The 26179-nt window shown below is 38.2% G+C and overlaps 1 protein-coding gene across 3 annotated transcripts in view; it reads right to left on the minus strand.

Moving 5' to 3' along the window:
- Nucleotides 1-4520: 4520 nt before the first annotated feature.
- Nucleotides 4521-26179, minus strand: part of Cpne8 (copine 8) — a 174294-nt gene continuing 152635 nt past the window's right edge. For all 3 annotated transcript variants that reach the window (XM_051160226.1, XM_051160227.1, XM_051160228.1), the window contains 4 exons: nt 19286-19388; nt 17453-17510; nt 13789-13862; nt 4521-5765 (listed from right to left, as the gene is read on the minus strand). In XM_051160226.1, the coding sequence (XP_051016183.1) occupies nt 5577-5765; nt 13789-13862; nt 17453-17510; nt 19286-19388 (424 nt within the window). In that variant the 3' untranslated portion in view covers nt 4521-5576. The remainder of the gene's footprint in view (nt 5766-13788; nt 13863-17452; nt 17511-19285; nt 19389-26179) is intronic.

Consider the following 26179-nt stretch of genomic DNA (forward strand, 5'->3'; position numbering starts at 1 on the left):
CAAGCTCTGAAAGACCACAAATGCCATCCAAGTTTATTAAACACAGCAAAACTATTATTTGTCATTTAACTAGAAAGAAAATATGTGCACGATAAAAACAGATTCAAGAAAATATGATCATGATAACCAGAGGATAATGGAAGAAATACTTCGGTCTGAAAAGATGGTTAAACTGACCCAAGAGAACAAAAGAACAAATCAAAGGAGGTCTAAGAAAACAACAACAACACAACAATAACAACAACAACAAATAATAGAAAGTAATACACATTGTTTAAAACTAAAATTAATGGCCTTAATTCCTCCCTCCAGAGACACAAGTTAATAAATTAGATTAGAAAACAAGATACACGCATTTCACCATCAAAGAAAGACAACACAGTAAGGCAAAAAGCATTTATGAAAAGGTACTTATGAGAAAAAGTATTCGAAGCAAATGGAACTAATAGCCAAACACATGCAGCTATGCTAGCAACTGACTTCAAACCAGAACTAGTCAGCAGAGATAAAGGGCACTTCATATTCATCAGAGGATAACTTCATCTGGATGTTACAATCTGAAATATCTATGAACCAAACAGAGGCTCTCAAGTTCATAAAAGAAGTTTTACTACACCCAAAACCACAGACTGACCCCAAACCCTGACAGAGAGTAATGTCAGTACAACATTGTTACCAATAGACAAAAATTAAACAAGAAAACTCTGGGCTTAAGTAAGGTCATAAATCAGAAGAATTTATGAACCTAATGGACATCTATTGAACATTTTACTCACACTAAAGATAACATTTTTTTTTTCTCAATAGCTGTGGGATCTTAAAAAAAAAGAATGCAAATTAACAGTATCAGAGATGAAAGGGTATGCATTACAGTAGACACTGAGGAAATTCAGTGAGTCATAAGAACATACTCTAAAAATCTATATTCAGGGCCTGGAGAGACGGCTCAGCAATTAAGAGCATGAGCTGCAATTAAAAGGCCCCAGCTTTGACTCCCAGAACCCATATGGTAGCTCACAGTCAACTGTGACTTCAGAGGATGCAATGCTATGCTTTCTTCAGAAGATGCAACACATGCATTTGGCACACAGACATATGTACAGACAAAACATCCATACTCATAAAATAAACACAAAACGTAATTACAAAATCGATATACTATTAAACCACCCAAGTTAAATTAGGATGAATTTAATGACCTAAATAAACCCATGACACCTAATAAGATAAAAACAGCAGTCAAAAAGTCCTCCAGCTAAAAAAGGCCAAGAACTGTATTGATATAGTGCAAAATTCTACCTTATCTTCAAACAAAAACTACCACCAATACTCTTCAAAATTATTCTGCAATACGTAATACCACTCCTCCTACATTATTTTTACTAAGTTATTACTCTCCTAATTTCCTAGTACCAGAAAGATATCCAAAAGCAACAGCAAGATTTTCAGCCAATCTCTCTGATAAACATAGATGCAACAGTTACCCCTAACATATTTTCAAGCCCAATCTACCATGATCAAGTCAACTTCATCTTGGAGACACAGTGACAGATAAATATATGTAAATCAATAAATATAATCTCCCTCATCAAATATCCAACAGAAACCACACCATCCTCTTATTAGAAGCAAAAAAAAAAAAAAAAAAAAAAAAAAAAAAGAAGCCCTTTGACAACATCCAATGGCCCTTCACGATCAAAGTCCTGGAGAATCTGGGAAAGCACCAAACACACCTCACCATAATAAAGACAATGTATACCAAGTCAACAAACAACATCTTGATAAATAGAAAAGAACCTGAAACATTTCCACTATAGTCAAGATCAAGACAAAGATGTTCACTTTCTCCATTCTTGCTCAATTGTACTTGAAGTCTTAGCCAGAGCAATAAGACAAGTGAAGGTGATAACAGGGAATACAAAGAGGAAAGAGGAAGTCAAAGTATCCTTACTTGCTCATGGGGATACATGCAAGACAACCTGAGTTTATTTAATGAAGATGCCTGAGGCCAGGAGGCCCGGTTATGCCAGATGCCACACTACTCAACATGCATTCTCAGGTGCATTTCAGCACGTCATGGGTCACTGCGTCACACAGCAATGAGACGCCTCTCACGGGATGCTGTCTACGTGTAAAGTTCTGCTTTCCAAGCTTCCTTTCTTCATTAAACCGCTCACACTGACACTGACAGGAAACCAGTTTGGTCTTCAGCTCAACAGTGTTGATTAGGAAAGAGTTTTAATTAACTCCCTTGCTCTCTTTGGCAGACGCAAATAACACAAGGGCAACAATGGAAACAGTACAAGCTGATGCATAGAGGTTTGGTTGGTTTGGCAGTGGTAGGTCTTATGAGAAATAGATGTGTGTGTGTGTGTGTGTGTGTGTGTGTGTGTGTGTGTGTGTGTGTGTGTGTGTGTGTAGTCTCTTTATGGCTGAGCTGATGACAGGTATCAGGGATGCCGAACACAATGACGGTGCTCAAGGTTTCGTTTGGTGGGAACTCCTTCAGGAGCCAGTATCACTAGCCAGATCCTACGTGTTGTTACTCACATTCAGTCCTGCATGATCTAACAGAAACTGAGACTGATTTCAACATAGGTAAATATATATATATATATATATATATATATATATATATATATATATATATATATATATATATTTTTTTTTTTTTTTTAAGAAATCATGATATTTGAGTCTCCTGGAATCAAGATCAGGAAATTATTTTTTGGGAAATTGCTGTTAGACAATTGTTTTGGTTGTTCTGTTTTCTTGTCCCCACTATAAAATCAAGTATTGTTATTACCCAGAAGTCTCAGTTCTCATTCTGTTTTATAAGATGAAGGCTATCTAGATTTGTGAATTATATAAAAAAAAAAAAGCCAAGTAGTAACATAAATAAATGTTATAATTCAACTAATAATCTCCATTAAGTATAAAGAACAAAACAGTCTGCGCCATGGTCATGGCCTGTCTGCACCTATCCCCTTTTATCTTTGTACTACATGCTGGATGAAAGGTTAAAAGTAGCAATGAAGACATCCAACATTCTCTGACTCTAGTGGCTACATGATAAACTTGGAATCCTCTATACTTCATCTCTACTACTGTGCCAGTCAAGTCGTATTCCCTAAGGACAGGGAAACAAGATGATTCAGAAAGCAGCTGATCAATGACAGAAGTTAATTAGAGTACAACACTGTGACTGAGACCCCAGACTGACTGGATGGGTAAGTGAGAAGTGGTGCAGGGGTCTCTATAGTTTTAATTATTTCTTTGGGAAGTGATGGAAATTGATGGTACATAAAACCTGTTAAGTCTTGATAACAGAAATAATGGAACAGAAGTCTGAGAGCTTGTTGTGCAAATAAAAGGATAGATTAAGGCTTTCATAAGAGAAGGAGGCGATGGACGAAGAAGAGGACAGCAGTGTGAACCATCGGGACTATTATGGCATCCACTCCAGGTCTGGAGATGGTTTCTGCAGCAGGTTTGGTGACTTGGTTCTGCCACTTTTTCTCAGTCCAGACCTTTCTGAAGCATCTTGTCTAACAGTGACATGTGTTTGCGTCTGTGAAACATGTTCCTGGGAATTCCAACAGCAATGTACCTCCTAGCAACTCCAACAATTAGGTGGTTACAACAGATGTCTCATAACGGCCGTGAGCTTGAGGCCAGCTTTACATGAATCATTGCATCCTATTATTTATACAATCTTCATTCTCAACAAGGGGACACGATGTCTTCAATCTTACATGGAGACCTAAGGCTAAATATTTTCCCAACTATTCTTCTCAGCCAGAGGGATGACATATCACTGAGATTGTTTTAGCCCTGGAATCCAGTGCTGCTCTGTATAAATGTGCGATCATTCAGACAAGAGTGTGCATGCTTGTCAGTACAGGAAAATAACTGACCAAATATTGATCTTACTTACTTTTGCATTTTGACTGAAGAATTTAAGGTAAATTAAAAAAATATCTGTTGGCTAACAAAATAGACAGGCAAAAATGTTTATAATCAGCAAAGGACATTATGAGTCTCCGTCACTCCCATGAAATCTGCAGAACACACAGTTATCCTTTTAAAGATTTTTAATACATACTTAAAATGGACAATTCATATCACAGTTGTGTAACTGTGATCTGTTAACTATGAGGATGATGCATTTTTTTTTTCCAGTAAAACAGCTTCATGCTTATAAAAGTCACCAGAGGTCAACTTGTGACAAGGAAACACACAGTAGGAGTAATCCAAGTAGCAAAGGGGGGGGGGGGGCAGAGAGATTATAAAGCAGTCACTGTTGACACGAAAAGAATAAGAAATAGATAACACATTTCTGTAGTTTGAAGGCAATTCACAATCATTTCCAGGAATTCTGTGAGAATTTAAGGCCATTTGTTCTAAAGAAATTTAGACGTAACTTCACAAAACTGTAATTCGTATAAAAACTGTACATCGAAAACTGCTTAGAGTTGATTGTGAGCAGGCAGATCAGGGTACAGGAATGGGTTATTTCACACAAACAGGCAGGTCAGAGTACAGGAAAAAGTTCATTTCACACATGTGTTGTGTGCTAAGTCACACGTTGAACTGAGAATTCACAAGAGACTTCAGCCTGTGCAATCCATGTGGCAAAGTGGAACGGTGAGAAAAAGAAATCCCAAGCAAGAGAGCCAGTATCCCTTTGAATTAAAATATCTAGACCGGATACAACTGAGTACAAAATTCAAAACACCTGCTACATGGTTCGGAGTTAGACTCTTGGTTTCACTCATTAATTAGCATTATAAGGAGGGTAGTTTGATACAAAGTAAAATCTGTGCATTTACAGTTCACTATAGTCGCCTTTGTGTTGCTTTTACTTAGCATCATGAATCAAATTGACGGCAGTCTAAATTTAAACCGAAAGTCCAGGAAAAATACTGGTCTTACAGGGTCACATCTGGTTATAAGTTTAAATTCTCACAATTGGCTAAAACTGAGGTCAGATATTAACCGCTAAATAGATCCTTTCTCCTCCCTCTCTCCCTTTACATACCATGACTGTCCAGACAGTCATTCAAAGAGATATTGCTCTTGTGAGTATAGATATTGCAATTTAGAAGACAAAGGATTCAATATTCAAAACTTATTCTTAAGAACAGTTATAAAAGTATTGAAATTTAAAAAGTAGTAACATGTAAACATTGACACAGAGACTGCTGTCCTATATATGTGGCAGTCAAGGACAATATTTGTGTTAAAAATGTAGCTTGTGCTTTTTCCCAATAATACATTGGAAATTTGCTAATTCTGTCAAGAACAAAACAAAAAATATTTGAAAATTAGAGAAGACATCTCTACTTTGCTTCAAGCATTTAAACAATTTTCCTGTTGCTCATGCAACAACCATATTTACAGTTTTGGTTTAGGAAGAGAGTTGGTTTTGGATCCAAGAAAGCACACCGTCGAGGACTGCTGCAACCAAACTGAGAAAGAGTCTCGGTCCCTGGTTCCCAGCAGAGCACCAGGTGCAAATGAGAGGCTCCGCAGTTCTGATTGACTGTGTGGTGAGCGTCAGCGTCTGCACGTGGTCATATTTGCGTCTGCAGCACGTGTGTGGGTGGGGTGTATGGCGGAGGCGCCGGTGATGGCTTGATTCCTCTGGCTCTCATGTAGGAGAGGAACTGCTCAGGGATCTCAGCTAAGACGTCTTTGGCAAGTCTAGCCATGCTCAGTATGTGGTTTCCACTTCTGTCAATATAATCCCTGAATGGCACAAACTAGAACAGAGTGAAAAAATTACGTCACAACCTTCAGATATTAATGTAACAGATATTAATATAACCAGCGCATACAATTTTTAAAAAACTTTTACTTTTATGGGCGGTGTTTGAGATAAGATTTCACTATATTGCTTAACATGGCCTCAAACTCATGATCCTCCTGCCTCAAATGGTATCGGGAATGTCTGGCTTACATTCAAACAACTGCTCATATGAGTGTCCTAGTTAGCTTCAGCTGCCAACCTAGAGCCATCTGAGGGAGTCTCAAATGAGGGATTGCCCAAATACGATTGGCCCTTGGCCATGTCTGTCAAGGAATTTCTTGATTGATGGTTGATGTGGGAGGACCCATCCCACTATGGGCAGTGCCATTCCTAGGCTGTATGAGAAAGCTAGCTGAGTGAGCGAGCCAGACAAGCAGTATCCTGCCACAGGCTTTGCTTTGGGTTCATGCTTGGATTCCTGGCCTGACTTCCATCAGTGATGGAAATGACCTGAAAGTATAAGCGAAATAAATCCTCTTCCCTGCACTTGGTTTTTTGCCTGGGTGTTTTGTCAGAGCAACAGGGAGAGCCACACATGACCAGAGTAAAAGCATGAGCAACACAAATCCTACCTTCAAAATATAGTTGTCCCTACAGCTGACTATGACAGCAATCAGATCTTCATAATGTGTGTTTAGCAAAAGGGATGCATTTCTCTTCCTTCTTGGACTTGTGTCCTGTTAGGGGCAGTACCTACTGACGCTGAACAACAGGGGGCATTTAACCACTACGGGGCTTTTATCCCCCTCTCAAATTGGGCTAGTTACATGCTTAATTTAGTTTTGATATAAAAGTTAACTAATGCAGAACAAGGAACAAATCTCATGCCATTCATCACAGAAATAGTGCACACCGTTAATGAGTCCTAAAGTTATTATTTTTAATTGTTATGAGAACCTCATCACGTCATGGCTATTGAATAGGGTAAGCATGCAGTTCCTATGGCGGGAGCCTGGACTGCAGTATGCAGAGGCAGTCTGCTCCGACATTGATATTATGTATGTGTCATTTGTGAAAGCAAAAGACCTCAGCATAAGATGTTGGAATTGTTCTTACTGAAATGGTATGATTATTTTCATATCTAAATGCCATTGTTTTAATTTTATCTAGCAATTGCACAGCAGCCCTTATCAGCTCTGCACCATGCATGCTGCCAAGGGACTGTCTGGGCCTATTCTCATTTGGAACCACTGCTTGGTTAATAAGCACGGTACTGCTGAGCATACCAGTTCAATTTCTCCATGAGGGATGATTCTTGCAGCAACTTGGAAATGATTGAAATCATTAAGGATATGGATAGCTTATGAGCACATTAATCTTTGGTCTTGAGAGAAAATGAAGAGAAGGGACATTAATTTAGGATTCCTGCATGTAGGATTTGAAAGTTTATATCAATGTTTTTCTTTTCAGAAAGAAAATGACACAAATTTATTCTGAAAACTTGCTTTTGATGGAAGCCATTATTCAAATTTTACTTTAGGAAAATAACTGTTATTTGTACACTTGAAACAATCAAGTTGTTACAGGGAAAACAAGTTAAATAACATAGGAAACTACATAGCAGGGGTAATTTTGATGTAGTGAAGGCAGTCTCATTCTTCCAAAAGCCTCGTTCTCAGCTTCCACACATGCAATAGACAGGTGAAGAGATGGCTTAAGAGGCCAAAGGCTGCTGAGTCAGGGCAGGGAAAGCCCAGTGTGCTCCATCTTTAGCCGAGAAGAGAACAGGGAAGGTGTGAACTTTGTAAAAGTCACGACACTTCACTAGAGGCAAGATGACATTGCGTAACAAAAACTTAGATGTGCAAAGTAACATGTTAAGTTCTGTTTTTTTCCTCTCCCTTAATCTAAGTCAACAATTCAAAGAATTTAATTTTTAAATTAAAAAAAAAAATGCTTTTAAGCTTTTTAGCAATCGCTGTAAGAAAGATAGGCTTATGCATTCTTTTGTTCTTTCTCTTTGAAGGTAAAAATATATTTTTATTAATATGGATTTTTGTGCAGGCTCTATTTGTTTCATACACACATATGTATATGTATATATGTGTGTATACCTACATGCAACTCTATGCGTCACATATTTTATTGGCATTGTTTTTATTTCATTGAAAATGTATTTTCTGTCATATAATATATCCTGATTACTGTTCCCCCTCCCTCTACTCCTCCTCGCAGTTCCTCCTTAACCTAGACGCTATCCTCAACTGATAACCACTTGCAAATGAAAATTTTGTTTTCGCCAATGGATTCTCACTGGGGAAACAAATTATTCTTCAGGACAGGCTGCATGCCCAGCAGTAGACGGCCAGCAGAAAACGAGCTCAAAGGCATTCTTAGTGGTTGTCTCGTAAGCTTATATCAGCAATTTTCCTTTTATTTTTATAATGTACATCAAATATACATACATACATGCATACATACATACATGCATACATACATACATACATACATACGTATGTATGTATATGTATCATCCTACAGGTCCTTTCCTTATATATTTTGGCTTTCAGTTTTTTATTTTTATGAGATTACTAAGTGTACAAACAAATGGGTCTCTGTGTCTATCTCTGTCTCCTGTGTATTTTCTTGGGGTCTCTCCATCAGCTTGTTTGTTTTGTCATATTCTGATGTGTTGTTTTTGTTTTATCATAGTACAGTACAGTACCGTCAAGTCCCTTAGAAGCCTGTTTGTCTTCTAACAAGAGACAAATAGGAGACTGATCTTGTACCTTCTTAGTTGAAATAAATTATAACTAGTTTTTGAGAATTTTGTTATATTCTAGAGGTATCAGAATTAAAGTCACAATGCCCAGAGTTCTCATCTTCTAAGCCTGTTTACAATAATGAATAAAACAGCAACAAAATACACCCAGGCTTGTTATCCCCGGAGGGAGTACTCATCATGTCTAACTTAGGTGTGTTAGACAGGCACACAGTTTGGCATGCCACCTGAGCCCAAGTTGAGAACCCTGTCAGAGAAAGCCATTGTTACCAACAGGTTTCTACTCATCACCGGAGATTGTTGACAGTAGAAAAAAGCTGAGAACTTTCTATTAGCTAAACCTGAATTATCTAAAATTTCCCCTGAGGAGCATTCATTCTTCATGCCACTAGGTGCTCTACCAATGGGCGGGGCAATGCCAACCACTCCTCCACATCATCACCTCTTGCTACACCAACTCGACAGATCTCAAGACAAAATGTCCTCTAATTGCTTTGTGCGTGTCCTCCTACCTCGACATTTTCCCACTCAGAACACCCTTTATTTTCTTACTTAATCCCTTATTTATGAATGCAGCAGCTAGGGACATTTGGTTAAAAAAAATATCAAAAAACAATCCCCACATATGGTGAAGGTGCGCTGTGGTCACAGAACTCAGACTCCTAAACGGCTGTGTTAAGAAGGAAACTGGGACAGAGGGGAAGGCATCCTATTGGGACTCTAAATGAGAGACGCATGGGAGAATAGCAAAATAAAAGGATCCAGAGGGTCCTAGAAATCTACAAGTAGAACATTATGATAGGCAGATTTGGGCCCAGGGGTCCCGCTCAAACTAAGGCACCAGCCAAGGACAATACAGGAGGTAAACTTTAAACCCCTTCCCAGATCTAGCCAATGATCAGAATATTCTCCACAGTTGAGTGGAGAGTGTGATATGACTTTCTCACGTACTCTGGTGCCTCACATTTGACCATGTCCCCTGGAGGGGGAGACCTGGTGGCACTCAGAGGAAGGACAGCAAGTAGCCAAGAAGAGACTTGATACCCTATGAGAATATATAGGGGGAGGTAATCCCCCTCAGGAACAGTCATAGGGGAGGGGAATAATGGGAAAATGGGGGGGGGGAGGAATGGGAGGATACAAGGGAGGGATAAACATTGAGATGTAACAAGAATAAATTAAAAAAAAAAAAAAAAAAGAAGAAAGCGCAATTCACAGTGCGCTGGTTTAACCTGGTCACATAACAAATACAGGGTATGTATTCTGCTCTGTAGAAAACACGGCACGTGTGGCACTCCATATCTTCTTTCAACCCATTTCCCCAAACATTCTTCATGGTTGCCCTGATAGATGGTTTTGCCTAGTTATGAAAACAAATTTGAATGTGTTTGGGCAAATTGGATTTTAGTTGCTGTTCACTCAGTTGGGTTTGGTTGTTCCTGCTGTGCAGAATTCCATTAGTGAGTTTTCAAGTCCAAGACTCCAAGGCTATTATTCTCCGTTTAATGGAAAGTATAGTTTAAATGTAATTTTTAAGGAAATGATAGGCTGGCCATCAGCTACATGCAGCCAACAAGAATGACACTCCAGTAAATGTAATGGCCAACCCATAGCACAACAAACAAACACACTTTACATATAGTGACCTAAGAAAATAAAAACACCATGGGAACTCCTCTTGCTTACTGCAGATACAAGATTGACTCTCCAGGTAATGGGACATATGCACACATAAATGGCACAAGGCACAGCTACCATAAAATAAAGACAAAATGCCCTCCCGTCAGACAGTGCCAGCATGATAACTGACAATTATCTACACTGGTACTAGTGCACTAGCACTAAGCAATGGGAGGTTTTCTGCTAAGGGATTAAATACAGCATCTTCTTTAATTTCAAGGGTCTCCTATCCTTATTTTGATTTGACCTAAGAGGAAACTGAAGCTTAGAAAGTTTAACTTCGCCAAGTCCAAATAGTGGCCGGTGCCAGTCATTATTAGATCCGATGGATATGCCCGATTCTATGGTTATGTGAAAAGATGACTAGGTTCTGATAATCTTTAGAAGTTCACACCAGGTAGTGAGGTGTACTACAATAGAATGTGAGCTTTGGAATCAGAACTCGATTTATCATCACCATAACTCTGTGTAGCTTACCTATCTCTCCATCTTGATCATAGTCGGTTTTTGTTTTCGTTTTTTTTTTTTTTTTTTTTTTTTATTGTAAGGGAATCATGTGAAAGAAAGACAAGGAGCCCATGCCAAGGCAGAGCAATTCTGCCCACATCAGTGAAATGTGACCCAGGTAAATGACAAGGGAAACTAGAAGTAAGCATCATGAAAATATGTATTATAATGAGAGATAAAATGTGGTCCTGAGTGTGTGTAGCAAAAGAGGAAAACTGGGGTCGGGATGTATAGATGGTTAAGTGGCTCAGATGGCCCATAAAGCGTTTTCTAAGACATTGTAGGATTGCATCCAGCTTCTAGGTTCCATTTCTCATTAGCTGAGGATTATGGGCAAGAGTAACTGAACTCAGGTTTACTTTTTAAAAAGAATACAGTAGTTAAGGTCCTTCCTAACGTTAACGAAGGGGTCAATGATAGAATGCTCTTATCCTGCCTAGCACACAGAGAGCATAGAATGGACTCAAATTAACATTATGTGCACATGCAGAAGCTGCTTAATACTTGACAGCCTAAGAGAAACTCAACCTACTGCTCCAATTGGCCAGCTAAACCTCACTACAGTCTACAAGATGCAGCTCTCATTTTTTTTCCAACCTGAAAAATGTGGGGATTTATTAGGAATGTATTTAATAACCTCAAAGTGAAACAGATTGCAAGGAAACCAGAACCTGCACAGCCTTTGTCCTGGTATGATGACACCAGCCTGTTCAGATACGTTTTTTTCTAAACAATGGAAGATACACAGTGTTATCCTACCATCTGCAGCACTCAAGAACGATTCCATAGAAATAACTGATCTACAAATACTCCAGCAGAACATGGACAACTTTGATGGCAGGCCCCTATTGAGATTCGAGGTGACAAAGGGAGAGGTGACTCCTGCACATGCCTGGAATGCGAATGGCCAAGCTGCTCACATTTCGCTAGGGTGAATCTGGAAACTTTTTAATGCAGGGATGTTGTCATCCAGTGGCTCGGAACTCCCAGGTACAAGTCACGTTCCTGCTGCGTATCTGTAAGACTCTTTCATCCTATCAGATGGGATTTACATGGCAGGATTCCAAGTGATTCTCTGAAGATCCCAGTGCCACAGGTATAATAGAATTGCCTCAGGGACTAGGACTTTCAGGAAGAGGACATTTCCCTATATGTTAACTTGCAATTAACTTACTCCAGTAGGTGACAAAGAGTTCACTGTCTGATACAACCTCAGGGAAAAACAGAGATCAAAGACCGTGGACTCTACAAACAATAGAAGAGGCTAAGAGACCATAGTGACTCTGCTTTCATGGACCATCTCGGTCCAGTCGCAGCAAATGTACCAATGCCATCATCCACTGAGAGACAGGGCAGTTCTTGTTTTCACAAATGCCAATGGGTGTGGTTTTGTGGTGACACCACCATAGCACAATGGTTCTTTAAAAAGAAGTCTTCGTGATGTGAGCAACCTCGATTCCTCAGGGATAGGACTATGGCGCTTCTCTAAACATTCATTTGGATGGAACAAGCTATGAGGTTGCCCTGTTGATTTCATAAAGAAGCATTGTCATAGCAACAGAGCTCATTCTGAAGTCCTTCACATGTGAGTTTCCTTTCGGTGATTTGATTTTTGGAAAGTGTGGGCTGGACATTATGTGGAGTTTTCAGATAAAGTAAGATTACTTGGACCCATAATTATGATGATGAGGTTAAGATGAATAATTATGTGTCTAATTATGGAAATGAGCACCATGATACACTTAAATAGATGCCATCCCCATGGCCTCTTTCTTGGCTACTTCTAGCTGAATCATTGTGTGTGTTTGTGCTTTTTACATTATGCCTTGTAGAGAAGTTTAAATCATATTTATTTATCTTTTAAAATGATCATTGGGAAATTGTTTTCTGTGTTAAAGTGTAATCTAATTGATTTTGGAAGAGTAATTTATAACTCTTTTTAATGTCATTATTTCCTTGTTGCAGTTGTGGAGATCAAACTCAACAGTGTTTAGCCTGCAAGTCCTCTATTAGGAAGCTACACCATACCATCTATTAATATAGAGTATTTCCACCCAAATTATTCTAACCGTCATTTTGTTGTCTACTCCTTAGCTGTATGCCAGGAACATGTTCTATGTTGATTGTCTCACTTTACCTCACAAGACTGTCTCTCAGAATATAGAAAAGTTAGTTTGTACAAGTTAACACAGAATTTGAACCCAAATTTTATAGGATTCCAAATTATATATTTACAGTAGTTACATTAGGAGTAAGCCTACAGGAAAATACTCGGAGATGATATTAATGAGCACTGTTTGCGCTTCTAATATGTATATATCATAGCCTTCAATGGTACTGAGGCCTTTGAGTGTTGGCTACTTAAAAGGTAGGTGTCACCCACTTCGTCCTTGTATGCATCCTGAAAGGCACACACTCTAAGTAAAACATGCATAGATTTGCTTGAGCTAATTCCCTTCCTTCAGTGACAACATTTAGCTGATTCTTTTCTCTTTATTGTTCTCCAAATAGCAGGCAGTATCTAGCTAAGTATTTTTCTCAAATATTTTCTAGATGTAAAATTTATAGGTAACATACAATTTATGTGTCATGCATCATATATGTATGTACAGCTTATTTATTATATATAGTTTTAACATACATGTTTATATTTTTCCAACCATAATCTGGGAGAATTCTGACAATAGTTGTAATTTTTATGTTTTATTAAATGGTATATTTTTTGTTTGTATCATATGTTTTAAAATGTTTCATTTACATGAAGACATATATTTATAGCTTCCTGTTTTGCTAAAGATTATGAAGATAATTTCTTATAAGAGTAAATAAGGAAAAGACAATTGTTGACACTTGCACTTTACATATACTGAACCTGAGACGAAGGAGAAAGCAATTCCATACAGATTCTAACTCTTATTACTTAAGCTGCATCTCGTAAAGAGGGACCAACTAAATTAACAGGACTCAGTGCTCCTAGTTGTAATTTAAATTGCTTCTTTAGATATCAGGTAGCCATAGGTTCTTCATGGTGAAGGAGGCAGACAATATCTACATTTTTAAGCCTTACCTGAACAATGTCTCTTTCAGCATATTTCCCTCTTGAGGAAACTCTTACGTCATCTCCATCCAATTCAACCATTGCTTGAAAATGAAAATGAAATAGAGTCATTGGCTGAGTACAGTGTAGTGAAATAAAACTGTGTGAGCTGCGTGGATCACCATGTATGTGTGCAACAGTGTGCCCTGTGAAGTTACAGGAAGAGGGCTGCAACTTCATTCCCTAATTTGTTTTCTCCCAACATTCTGATGGCGCACATCATCTACAGGTAAAGAGGGCCATGGGTATGAGTGACTCTCTGGAAGTCAGGTGGAGTCCAGGCATGGTGGAACACTCTCTGAGCCTCTCTTTCTATCCCATTACCCACTCTACAAGTGGTAAACCTGGGTTATAGGCTTAAGTGACCAAATGGCCAAGTGATGTGAGCCCATCGGTTTCCATGTTTTTCTTTCTAATTTAAGAAAAGGCAACAATTATCATCCTCAAGTTGAGCCTCATTCTTACTGACATTGCAAGGTCTACACTGCCCAAGTTTTTACAAAGTGACATTTATTCAGTCCTGAATAAAGTATGAGTTTTGTCAAGTATGATAATTCTGTTAGCTGAGAAATAATTTCAGCACTGGCTGCAACAGCTGTTATTCAGAAATACTGAACCAGCACAGCAGCTGCCGGTGTCTGAAGCCGCAATTAGAAACATTTCCCAGAGTTTATTAAGTTTGCTGTGAGATTTCTCTAAATAATTAATTGTATGGCAGGAGTGAACTGGCTTGTGCTTAAACTGTAGTTCTAGTACTGAAAGTTCATTTTGCATATAAAGGACAATCAAGACTCCAAAGAGCCAGCATCCTCCCCAACCGCCCCGCCCCGATAAAACACTGCTCACTGGAACACCACCTTCAGTATTGTACTCTTTCCTTCAGTCCTTGTAATGCATTTGGGTCAGAAAACATTGTTTTCAAATTTATCTTTCTACATATGTTCATGAGTCAGTGTTTTGGCTGCAGCATTACTAGTAAATACAATTAACAGATCTGCCTGCATACACAATATATGCCATACTTTTATGTTCTACCAACAATTAGGCCGGCAGTCCCTTAGTCTCGGAACTGTATGGTATGCTCATGTATTTTAAACAAATAACTCCTGCTATCATCTGGGCTTGCCTTTCCGAGTCTCACATTACGTCAGCATATAATTGTCCACTGCTGCTGATGTGCTGATGTGCTGGGCTCCCTGCTATGCTATGAGGGAATGGCGACAATTCCCTCAACACTCACTCTGAAATGGGAGCAAGACTCAGGGGGCAGCAGAGACCTTGCTTTCATTATCCTCTACAATCTCTCTTGCCTCGTTAGCATCAAGGAAGAAAATGAACAATCTTGCATATCAGAGAGGCCCTGGACGTTACCTCCCGCTCTTCAGCACGCTTAAAGTTTAAAGGTCGTAGATAGCGTGAACCAGAAGATGAGGTTCTGAGAGCCATAGGAGCAAGATGATAATGTTAGGAGGGGCCATGCCTACATGCCAGGGTTTCTGACAGTCTGATGCATGCGCCAGAGAGTGTGACCTGAAAGGCAAAGCCTGTGCTTCTCTCTAGCTAGAGGAGGCAGGGTGAGTGACTAACTTACATCCCTTCTCCCCAGCTCGCATCAAAGCAGCTGCTGCATTAAGTCAACTTTTTTATTTTGTTTTATCTTTATTTTTTGGAAGCTTTAAGAGGGGACTTTTGACAGCAGAAGAGCAATTTCTGTGCCAGAGATTTTTCTATCTCACCCACCAGCAATTTTTCTTGACTTCCTAGCCTTGGAGTGAAGGGAAGAGATGGATTTGACAGGAAAGACTAACATTATGTTCATATATACATGTATACGTATGTATATAGATGTATATTGTATATGTAGGTGTCTGTACGTATGTATGTATGTATGTATGTAAGAGAACAATGTATTGTATCCTAGCCAGATAATCAGCCTTTTAGAGAACAGTGGACCAGAAAGCCATCTCTATGTCATTGAAACCTTCTGCCACGGTAAAACAGAACCTAGGTGTTGCAGGTCCCTAACTCCATACTTACATTTCCCAGAGAATAATAGCACTCCAAGTTTTAGGAGTTAGAGTTTACTGGGAAGCCAAGTTCCCTTTCTGTCTACACTCTTCACTCATGCTTCCTTGCAGCACCGCGACTACTCCCACAGAGTGCTGCTCAACTCCAGGAGGCATCTGCCTCTCAGAGCAGGAGCAGGTGGTCTCGGAATGAACACAGTGTTTCAGGACAGTTTATGCTCTAAGGAAACCTATCAGGAAAACTCAGGAAGAAAGTTGGAGTTATCAAGGAATGGAAAGTCTGGTCCCATCTATAGGTGAAAGTAATAATAATAATAATAATAATAATAATAATAATAATAATAATAATAATAATAATAATAATAAATGTATCAGTCTGATGAATTCCTCTACACTTTCCTTCAGTTAGGTCTGGACCTCTCATAGAGAAATGATAGATTATCACTTCTCAGTCCTCTACATATTCACTTGGGAAGAACAGAGAAAATACATAGCCTTGGATTTGGAGTGATGGTTGTAGCCAAGAACTGTGTGCTGATCTACAGGAAAGGACGCAGACAGAAATCTACATCAGCAAGGGCCAGGGCTTTGCATTCCTGTATCATGTAATGGATTCTTATACAACACAACCTGACCAATGTGATGCCCACTGGCCCTGGCAGATGACAATGCACTCATGAGTGGGAAACCATTAGAGGAAAAAGCAGCAAGTAGGGAAGGACAGCGTTTGGGCTACTTTAGCCTGCAATTGATGGGTTTTGGGGAACCACAATCCGTCATCACTAGCCAATGCAGATAGCATGAGTCAAAGCATGAACAAGATGTCTTAGTGTTAGCAACTCTAGAGAGGCCAGTTATGCTCACAGCTGAACAGTAGTGCGTAAACAGAGTAAATACTAACAAGAGCATCAGCAGTCGGAACTAAGAGACTTTGGCTTTAGAAACAGGGAAAACCAAGTCTCAAGCTAAATAAATGTTAATATTGTCCCTCAATTGCAGTTCAGAGGCACCCACTAAAAAGAATTAGCCTTGTGACCAGTAACAAACCATCCTTAAGTTTACTCTGGTCACTAGTTACATAAAAAGTTGTCACCTAACTGGACTTCGAAGAGGCAAAACCTCAGTTAACCAGACTGCACAGTATCATCTCTGCAGTCATAACAGTCCCACTGTCATTATACGTTGTTTTTTCACAAGATGGAGCCCTTTTTTATAAGGATGATTCCATCTCCTAGCCAGAGGATGGAATCACATTCGATTAGCGTATTGTGCTTATGTTAATATTTCCACTCACAGCTTAATGATTCGTTAATTTAGCACTGTTCTTTAAAGGCCGCTGACATGCTTCCCCAGAAAGTGTGCTTCCTTAAAGCGTTCTTTGCCTTAGGAACTAAATCTCAGCTCATTAGTCTGTCAGTTTTGCACAGTGTTTTGAGGTACGAACTCTAATGAAATGGGAATGGTGCTTGTTCAATTAATGTATAAGCCGGCGAGAGAGTCTCTTACTCAGTGACAGTCTTGTACACAAACTCAATCACTATTTCTACACAGTTAAGGACGACAGAACTGTAACAGCACCTTAGGAGCACTGAAATCTTGTTACTCACCATCAAATTCTGCAGGTCCAACACCTACTATAATTATTGACATTGGAAGCTTCGAGGCCTTTAGGAAGGAAAAAAAAAAATAGATTTCAATTAAGGCATTTAGTTCTTGTTAAAGATGTATTTATTTATTTATTTTATGTATATGAGTTGCTGTCATATACATAAACTCTGCCACATACATATACATATACAAATTGTCATATACCTATACTCTTGCATGCTAGAAAAAGGGATCAAATCCCATTATAGGTGGTTTCCGGGAATTGAATTCAGGACCTCTAGAAAAGCTGCCAGTGCGCCTAAGTACTTAGCCATCTATCTCTCCAGGACCAGAGAGATTTAGCTCTTAAGAAAAAAGAAAGCACATATAAACATTATAAAGATTTTGGGTCTGGCTAATTTTACATTTTCTTTGCAAGTCCTTGAAATTTAAATGATCTTTTAAAACCTTAACAAGAAAAAAAAAAAAAACCCAAACAAACAAACAAAAAAATCCTGATTTCCTGAGACGCTGACATTTTCACAGATATTCATTAAGACAGTTTTTAATAACATATTCAAAATTGACATCTGGAGTCATTATCACATTGAATTATCAGAAATAATTCTCACAGTGGATTAGCAAGTGCAAACAAATGGCTACTAGGAAATGTTTAACATTCCTCATTAATGCATTAAATATCTGTGAACCGTTGAAACTGCATATTTGATGTTGCAACATGATTTTTGTCATATGAATTACTTAAATTATATTCTATTTAAAGTTACTAAATGGGGCTGGGAAGGTGGCTCCATGGGTGAAGGCTCTTACTACCAAGGCTGATGACCTGGTCAGCCCAGGGACAGACATCTATGATAGGAGAGAACTGACTCCTTCAAGTTATCCTATAATCTCCACATGTGCGTCATAAATGCCTGTCCACACAAATACACATTTACAAAAACAAATAAATATAATTTAAAAAAATTAAACAGAAGCAGTAACAGATGCACTACACACATGGGGAGAACATCTTGTGTTCAGAAGCTGATGAACTACAAATACCCCTTAGTGCAGTGTCTCTGTTTAGTTAATCATGAATTATCAAGTCAGTATGGTAAACTGTAAACTGATAGTACTAACAAAGGAAACAGAAGCTCAGTGTAAGTAAGTGTAGGCAAAAACAAAATTCACAAAGAAATTGGGTTGCCCACAAAAGAAAAATAATCTATGAATCACTCAAGTATCCCTGCATGCACTTATTTTTTTCTTGCACTAAATAACAATTTATTTCTATGAGGCCTGCAAACAGTTCATCCCTTCAACTCGTTTTTAATTAAATACTACTCTATGCTAAGCAATGCCAGTCTCAGGCATAGAAAAGCTAGGCCAACAGGTATAATTCAGCAGACTATCATCTGTTAAACATAGATTCTTACTGCCAATTTTTAAAATAAGATAATAAAATCAGTTTACAAGCCAAACATACAGCTGGGATTGTGATGCACAGGATGGCTTTTAGCAACTATAGAAACAGAGGTTGACTGCCATTCTCCTGTAACTGGAAGGTTAGGACATGAGAGCATCCTTGAGTAGCCTTAAGAGCGTACTTGAGTACAAACCAGTCTATTGTATGAAAAATAAAATAAAGTTTGTCAGTGAAGGTAATCCCCCTCTCCAGTCCTTATGCAGCCTTGGATCAAATGTGTGATGGTTTCTGCATAAGTTAATAAGGTGATCAGCTGCAATGGTGCGGCCATTCTGTTTCTCCATGAAGTCATCAAAAACAGATTTTGTTCTCAACCCAGTTGGCGCTGTGCTGTCATGGACCGGAAGACCCTGGCTGTACTTACATTAACTATGGATTCTTTAGTTTGGGCCATATCTGAGATCACACCATCCGTCACAATGAGGAGCACGAAATACTGGGAGCCGTCCTTTACAGAGGATGCATATCTGAAAAAACAAAAACAAAAACAAAAAACAGTGGGAAGGTAAGAGCAGCACACAGAACAGGAGGAGCTCTGGAGGTTCATGGGCAACCAGCCCTCTAAAATATTTATGTATATGTCAGAAGCCTCTGGTATTCAAACGTAAGTACATAGTTTTCTGAAATAAATAACCAGCTTAACTGCAGTGTTAGTATCTGGCAGGACACAGAAATATTTAGCTGTCCTGGAAGTGTTTTCACTAACAAAATTTACCAGAATGGAGATTTATTTTTGTAAAAAGTAAAACTTAAATATAGGCTTAAAAAAGACCTGTTTGGACAGCAATTTATTATGTCTAAGCTCTTCAAAAATTACTTAAGCCATCAGAACTTGATTTTCTTGAAAATTGTTACAGTAACATTTATCTTTGTGTTATTATATGAATAAATTATATGCACGGTTCTCAAATATTATGACATTCCGTAAATTAAGCAATGATTAAATTATTCTTGTTCTTCAACAGCACAAAGGTGCTGGTGCCTATCACTGTGAACATATTAAATGCCACTGACATATACACACTGAAACAGCACTTTTGTAAGTTATAGAGCTTACATCTTAATAAAAAAAATCAAATAGAAGATATACCCACAGTTCTAAGTGTCCATGTGAGTGCACACATGTGTGCATGAATATGTGTATGTGTGTATATACATGAACACCTGTGTGTGTGACTGTGTGTGTGTGTGTGTGTGTGTGTGTAAAACTGTGCATCCTGGCGTACATGCTGGTTCCCTCACTGGTCTAGAGCTGTCCACATAAGCTAGTTCATGTCCAGAGTGGGTCGTACACAGCTCTTAGAAGACAGGGAAGGCAACAAAAAGGAGTCTGTGGAATGCATCTACAACAAACAAACAAACAAACAAACAAAAACCAACCAGACCACAGGGAAAAAAAAATGACTTGAAAAATGATACAGAGTGGTCAAAGAAATTGATCCAAATCCAAGGGACCCTAACTGGTCTTGCTTGAACAGCTTTGGTGCAAATACCATATTGGAGTAGATTTTAAAATCATATGAATAAAAATATTTGCAAGTTTATTAGGTACAAAAGAAACTAGTATGTACTCTTGCTGTTTACAAGATGGATTTTGGCATGGCATATTCACCTGTACTTGTAGAAGAGACTGTTGAATTATTTCCACACTGACACCACAGCACAACACTAAGCAACCTGAACACTAAGGAATCAATATCAATGTGACATTGATACAATCAATGGGGAAACAACCCCAAGCAGAAAAGCGCAATGTCCTTTTCCTTAAAAAAAAAAATTTTTTTTAAATTTTCTTAGCTGGAATTCAGCTTTTAATTTCTGAACAGTCATTTTCTTTTAAAAGAAAAAACCATCTCCTATGGAATATAATTCAATGCAGAGTTTTATATTTTGTGTGATTGGTATAAGCCTGGAAATAGTAACAGGGAAGCTTCTAGAAGCATTCTAGCATCACCTTTATGCTATTTTAGGCAAATCAAAGCTGCTAAAAATGGAAGATATACAGCACATTACAGAATTTGGGTTTTATGAATGCAAACCCCCACTATGAATGGCTTAGCAGGCTTGATCTTACTCCTGGGTGGGGAGGCTATGTTCACAGTACGTAGAGATGGAGAGAGACTGAAGCAGATCACAACAAAGCTAATATTCATTAAAACAGAAAAACAACAAAGGAAAACACAGATGGCAACCAAACACAGCTGCTAGCTCCTGTGGGGTCTCTTCCTCGTGTCATCACAGGGAGAAGCAGTTTGAGGGAGCAACTTCCTAACCTGCAATTTTCTTATCTTTGTGATAAAATGTTTAAATGTGTGTCCCTTTACTCAATTTTAAGAAGTTACAGAGTTCATTGTAAAAAATTATATTTAAGTGAAATATGCGTTCATCCATTTCTTATTTTTTATTTGTGCCTGCTGTGTTCCTGTTGAGCTTATGAACAGCTAGAAGAATACTTCACAAATCTAAGTAAGACGTTTCTGAACTTTTATGTAAGATGTGCTAGGAACTATGACAGAAACTTCAGATGAATATATTTAAATTCTGCAACTCTGACAAAGTTAATTTTTCTCTCCAATTTATCATAGTAATATTAACATATAAATTATAGATTGGCTGTATTCCAGAATAGGTAGTGAGATGGCTTTTAGTAAGAGTTTTAATTATACCGGTCATTGAAGGTTCCATTAGGAAGGAAGTGCCTGTAATATAATTTGATCTACAAGCCTGTATCTCATTGTCACTTCCTGAAAGGAGCCTGGGGTGTGGCCCACCAGAAACTTCCTACTTCATATGTCCTGGGACATATTAATTATTTTGATCATAAATACTGAATACTTTTACAAAGAGGCTAAATTAAAAGAAATAGTAGTGTGAGATTAATTTTGTCTGAATTTAGATTTACTCTGCAAATAAATGGTACAATTATAGAGTAAAAAACAAATAAATGGAATAGTTTCAAAACATTAGTTTTTCAGTTCATATTATAATTAAACACTAGGATAGACTGGTCAGCTTTCATGTAAAATGTAATTTATAATAACTTAAGCATTGATCAAGCCTTACAAACATACACATACTTTTATACCATTATTTATAAAGCATTGTTTAAAAATTCTAAGTATTATAAACTGCTGGGTTTCTATGAATTTTTAAGATAAACATCAAACCACCTAGAAATTAATTATTTTATGTGCATGGATATTTTGCCCGTATGTGTATCTATTCACTGAGGGTGCCAGCAATGGGCATTGGCTCTACAGGGGTTAGTATTGGATAATGCTGCGAGCTGCCATGTGTGAGCTGGGATTCCAACCTTTGTTGTCTGGAAGATCAACCAGTGTTCTAACCACTGGGCAACTTCTTCAGCCTTCTGCATGCTTTAAAACTCCACAGCAGAGGGTTAAATAAAAGGTACAAGGTAATAGCGACACAATGACTTTGAGTTTGGTTACAGTGGTTTGCATTTTATTTCACATAAATGGCCACTTTACACATGTGTGGTGCATCCACCGGAAAAACAGAAATAATGGCAGTGCTGGAACCTCCTGGAACTACTGTGAAAAACAAGAATTAATCCATGCTACAGCACAGAGACTATTGCCAGGGATGTCATAGCCTCAGAAATGATTTTTATTACAATTTCACCGACTGTTCACACAGATGGAGGAGATTAAACCTAATGCACTCTTCAAGTGATTTTAAAATTAATTACAGAAACTCCAAAATAAAAAAAAAAATGTCTGTTTCTTACATACTAAAACTAATTTTAACTGGTTATCCAGATCCTGCAATGTCCTCAGTGTTTAAAAACAAACAAACAAACAAACAAAAAGAAAAATGCCAAGTTGAAAATGGAGCAGGTTGCACTGGTAACCCTCTCTGAACAAGTGTGCAACAGGACATGGCAGAGCCAAAGCAACAGCAGTGGGTCTATGTGAGGGAAGCAGGGCTGGTCGCTGGATGCTGGAAGCTTCTGATGCTGTGTTCCTTCCGCTTAGATACACAGAAGGCATCAAAAGATGTTGAGAAGCGTTTTTCTAGTGTTTGAAACGTCCCCTGAGCCTCACTGAGTGAAAACCTCTGGGTACACAAGAAATTGGAAGCCGGGTGTGTGAGTTCTCCGAATGAATACAGAACCATAAGTGCTATAAATGTGATGCTTTGTGTTTTATCTGTTTCATATTTTTGCCAACCAATTATTATTATTACCTCAAAGACGATTTTGGGACCTAGAAAGCAATCAAAAATGATCTTATGCGCTAAATTGCTATTCCTAAAATATATTTCCTAACAAAGAATTCAAAATGCTGGTAGATATTATAATAAACAGTCCAGCTTTCACTCACACAGGAAACGCTCCTGAGGAATGAATAATAGGGAAACAGACAAAATATAGCCATGTATTTGTTCTCACTTATGTACAAACAGGTTTTAATGGTAACATCTGATATTAGCATATCAGAATTCACCCAGTGGAAGCTTTGTCTTTGAAATAGGGTGTAATGCATCTCAGGTGGCCTCAAACTTGCTATGCACTGAGGATGGCCTTAAATTCTGAAACTATTGCTTCTCCTCCTGAGTGCTGAGATTACATGCGTGTATCCAGTACAGTCAGTTTATGAGGTGCTGGGAATATACATAGGGCTTCATGTATGTGAGAAAGGCACTCTAGTAACGGAGTCATCATAGCCTCAAGTTGTGTTTATTTCATATATGGGAGGCTGGTGCTGTCTGCTGTTGTAAAACACTCACCAAGAGAAGCCATATTCAAGAGGCTTTACATAACCAGAGCTTACACACATGTTAACTATGCTGACGCTTTGAACAAAGAAACAAGTAGTATTGTCTTTCAGCAGATGAAGTTTTAGGACAATTGCTTTTAGGTGAGCCAGAAATTGCCTATCCTATTAAAATATTAGAACTAAAATTAAACATCATTTTAAAGGTAAAGAAAATGGTAAAGGCATTTATTTCAGAGATTATTTTAAAAGGTGGTCAGTTAGAAAGCCCTAGAAAGAAAGGTAAGTGATAAAAACCCAGCTGTGGCTGTTTTCTCCCATCTTAAGTATAGTAATAAACAATTATTAGATCGTGCTTTTTTTTTTTTTTTTTTTTTTTTTTTTTTGAAGGATCTGAAAGCTTCAGCTAACAGTGACATCTGTGTTTGAGATTTGGAAAGAACTGAGCAATACACAAATGGCAACAGAGCGTCAGAGAGACTGTAGGCCTTTTGTTTTATTGTGTTTTACTTTTATTAATCTATTTAATTTTGTTTTGCTTGTGTGTAGTATATGTCTGCGTGAATGGAACTGGTGTCAGGTTTTATTTTCAATCCGTTTCCAAATTTATTTTTTGAGACAGAATCTCTCACTGAGCCTAGAGTTCATTGGTTTAGTTAGGATGAAGGCCAGTGTCTGTCTGTCTGTCTGTCTGTCCTTCCCACCCCTGGGGCTGCAGGTATGAGCCACCAAGTCTGGGTTCTAGAGATTAGAACTTGCATCCACATGGTATATAGCAAGCACTTTACATCTCTCCAGTCCAACACTATGGGTTAATACAAGTAGAGAAGCATATAACAAAATTTTTCTATCTAAATTTAACTTTTATAATCTCAGGGCAAAAATACAGAACTGAAGGATAAGTACTGATTAGCATATTTATAACAATGGGCATGCATCCATATAAAATAGATTTTTTTTCTTCTATGCTTCTCTATTAAAGACTGATGTGTGTGGGGGTATTAGGGAATTAATTAAAATTAATTTTCATTAATATGGTTTTGATTCTGTTTTTCTTGGCAGCCATCAATAAACTAGAATGATTTAAAATGAAGCATTTTTCCTATAGGCAATGCAGAAAGTTAATACAATTTTCAAATTATAAATAATAACTAAATAGTTTCTGTGAAACGAATGACTTGGGATTGGGAAGAAAATAGCACACCATAGAGAAACTGAGAGAAAAGGAGCCAAAATTAAGTGGCGTTTCCTCAAAAATATCAGCGTTTGTTGTTATGTACAAATAAGGTTGAGATATAAAATTCTTTTTATTTCTTAATTTTTTTTAAAATTTTAAAAAATTTATTCTTGTTACATCTCAATGGTTATCCCCTCCCTTGTGTCCTCCCATTCTTCCCTCCCTCCCATTTTCCCATTATTCCCCTCCCCTATGACTGTTCCTGAGGGGGATTACCTCCCCCTGTATATGCTCATAGGGTATCAAGTCTCTTCTTGGCAACCTGCTGTCCTTCCTCTGAGTGCCACCAGGTCTCCCCCTCCAGGGGACATGGTCAAATGTGAGGCACCAGAGTACGTGAGAAAGTCATATCCCACTCTAGAATTCTTGCTTTGGCAAAAATTATAGAAGGAAGTGTTTGAGGAATCCAACACAGAGTGTCATCGTGGAGAAATGACCTTGTGCATCTTTTTTATCCTGAGGTCGGACCTGACTGCTAAGATGCATTTGTGTATTTCCATGTCCCATTTAATGTAAAGTAGAACCCACTGATTTTCTGGTCACATTCAACAGGGAGGGTGGTAAAAACACCAGAATGTTCAGAGAATTGAGGTCTTATATTGTCTTGGACACTGAATCCAGACTATTTCCTGTTTCTAACCAGTACCCTCAAAAAGGTATACAACCTGACCCTTTTTGATAATTTCTCCCTATGACAGAGTTTTATAGCATTTCCCACTAGCATTATACCAAATCCTTTAGGGATTTGTAAAGTGATATCTAATTAATTTATGTACTAATAAAATATTAGTATGTATCAATGGTGTTTATGATTTAACATTTTTTTCCCCCAGAACATGCATTCTGAGTCATGAGCAAATTCTTCTCTCAGTGCTGTGCACTATATACTAGCAGAGTTCTGGGAATTTATAAAATTAGCTTCGACATTAACATCAGAGAGCTTGAAAGAATGTGCCCTATATATCACAGAGAGAAAGCTCTTGCCTTAATGGGATTGTCCCATTACTTTTATGCTACCACAGGACGTGACATTGATATGAATGGCTGAGACATTTTAAGATTGCCATCAGTCTTACTTGCGCTCACGTATTGTCTTCAAAGAAAACACTTTCCTTGGTTGGAAAGGACAGATCCTGAAATAGCCTGGTGCATGCTTCTTCATTTGAAATTGGTGTAAAACTCTCCTTAAAGCATTGCTGATTGCTTGGTGGAGACCACCCTGTACTCACTTCCTAACTTTTTGGAGGCAGCGAGAAGAGAACACCTTGACCATGGAATTGTG

Source organism: Acomys russatus, chromosome 17 (genome assembly GCF_903995435.1).
Source record: "Acomys russatus chromosome 17, mAcoRus1.1, whole genome shotgun sequence".
Lineage (NCBI taxonomy): Eukaryota > Metazoa > Chordata > Mammalia > Rodentia > Muridae > Acomys > Acomys russatus.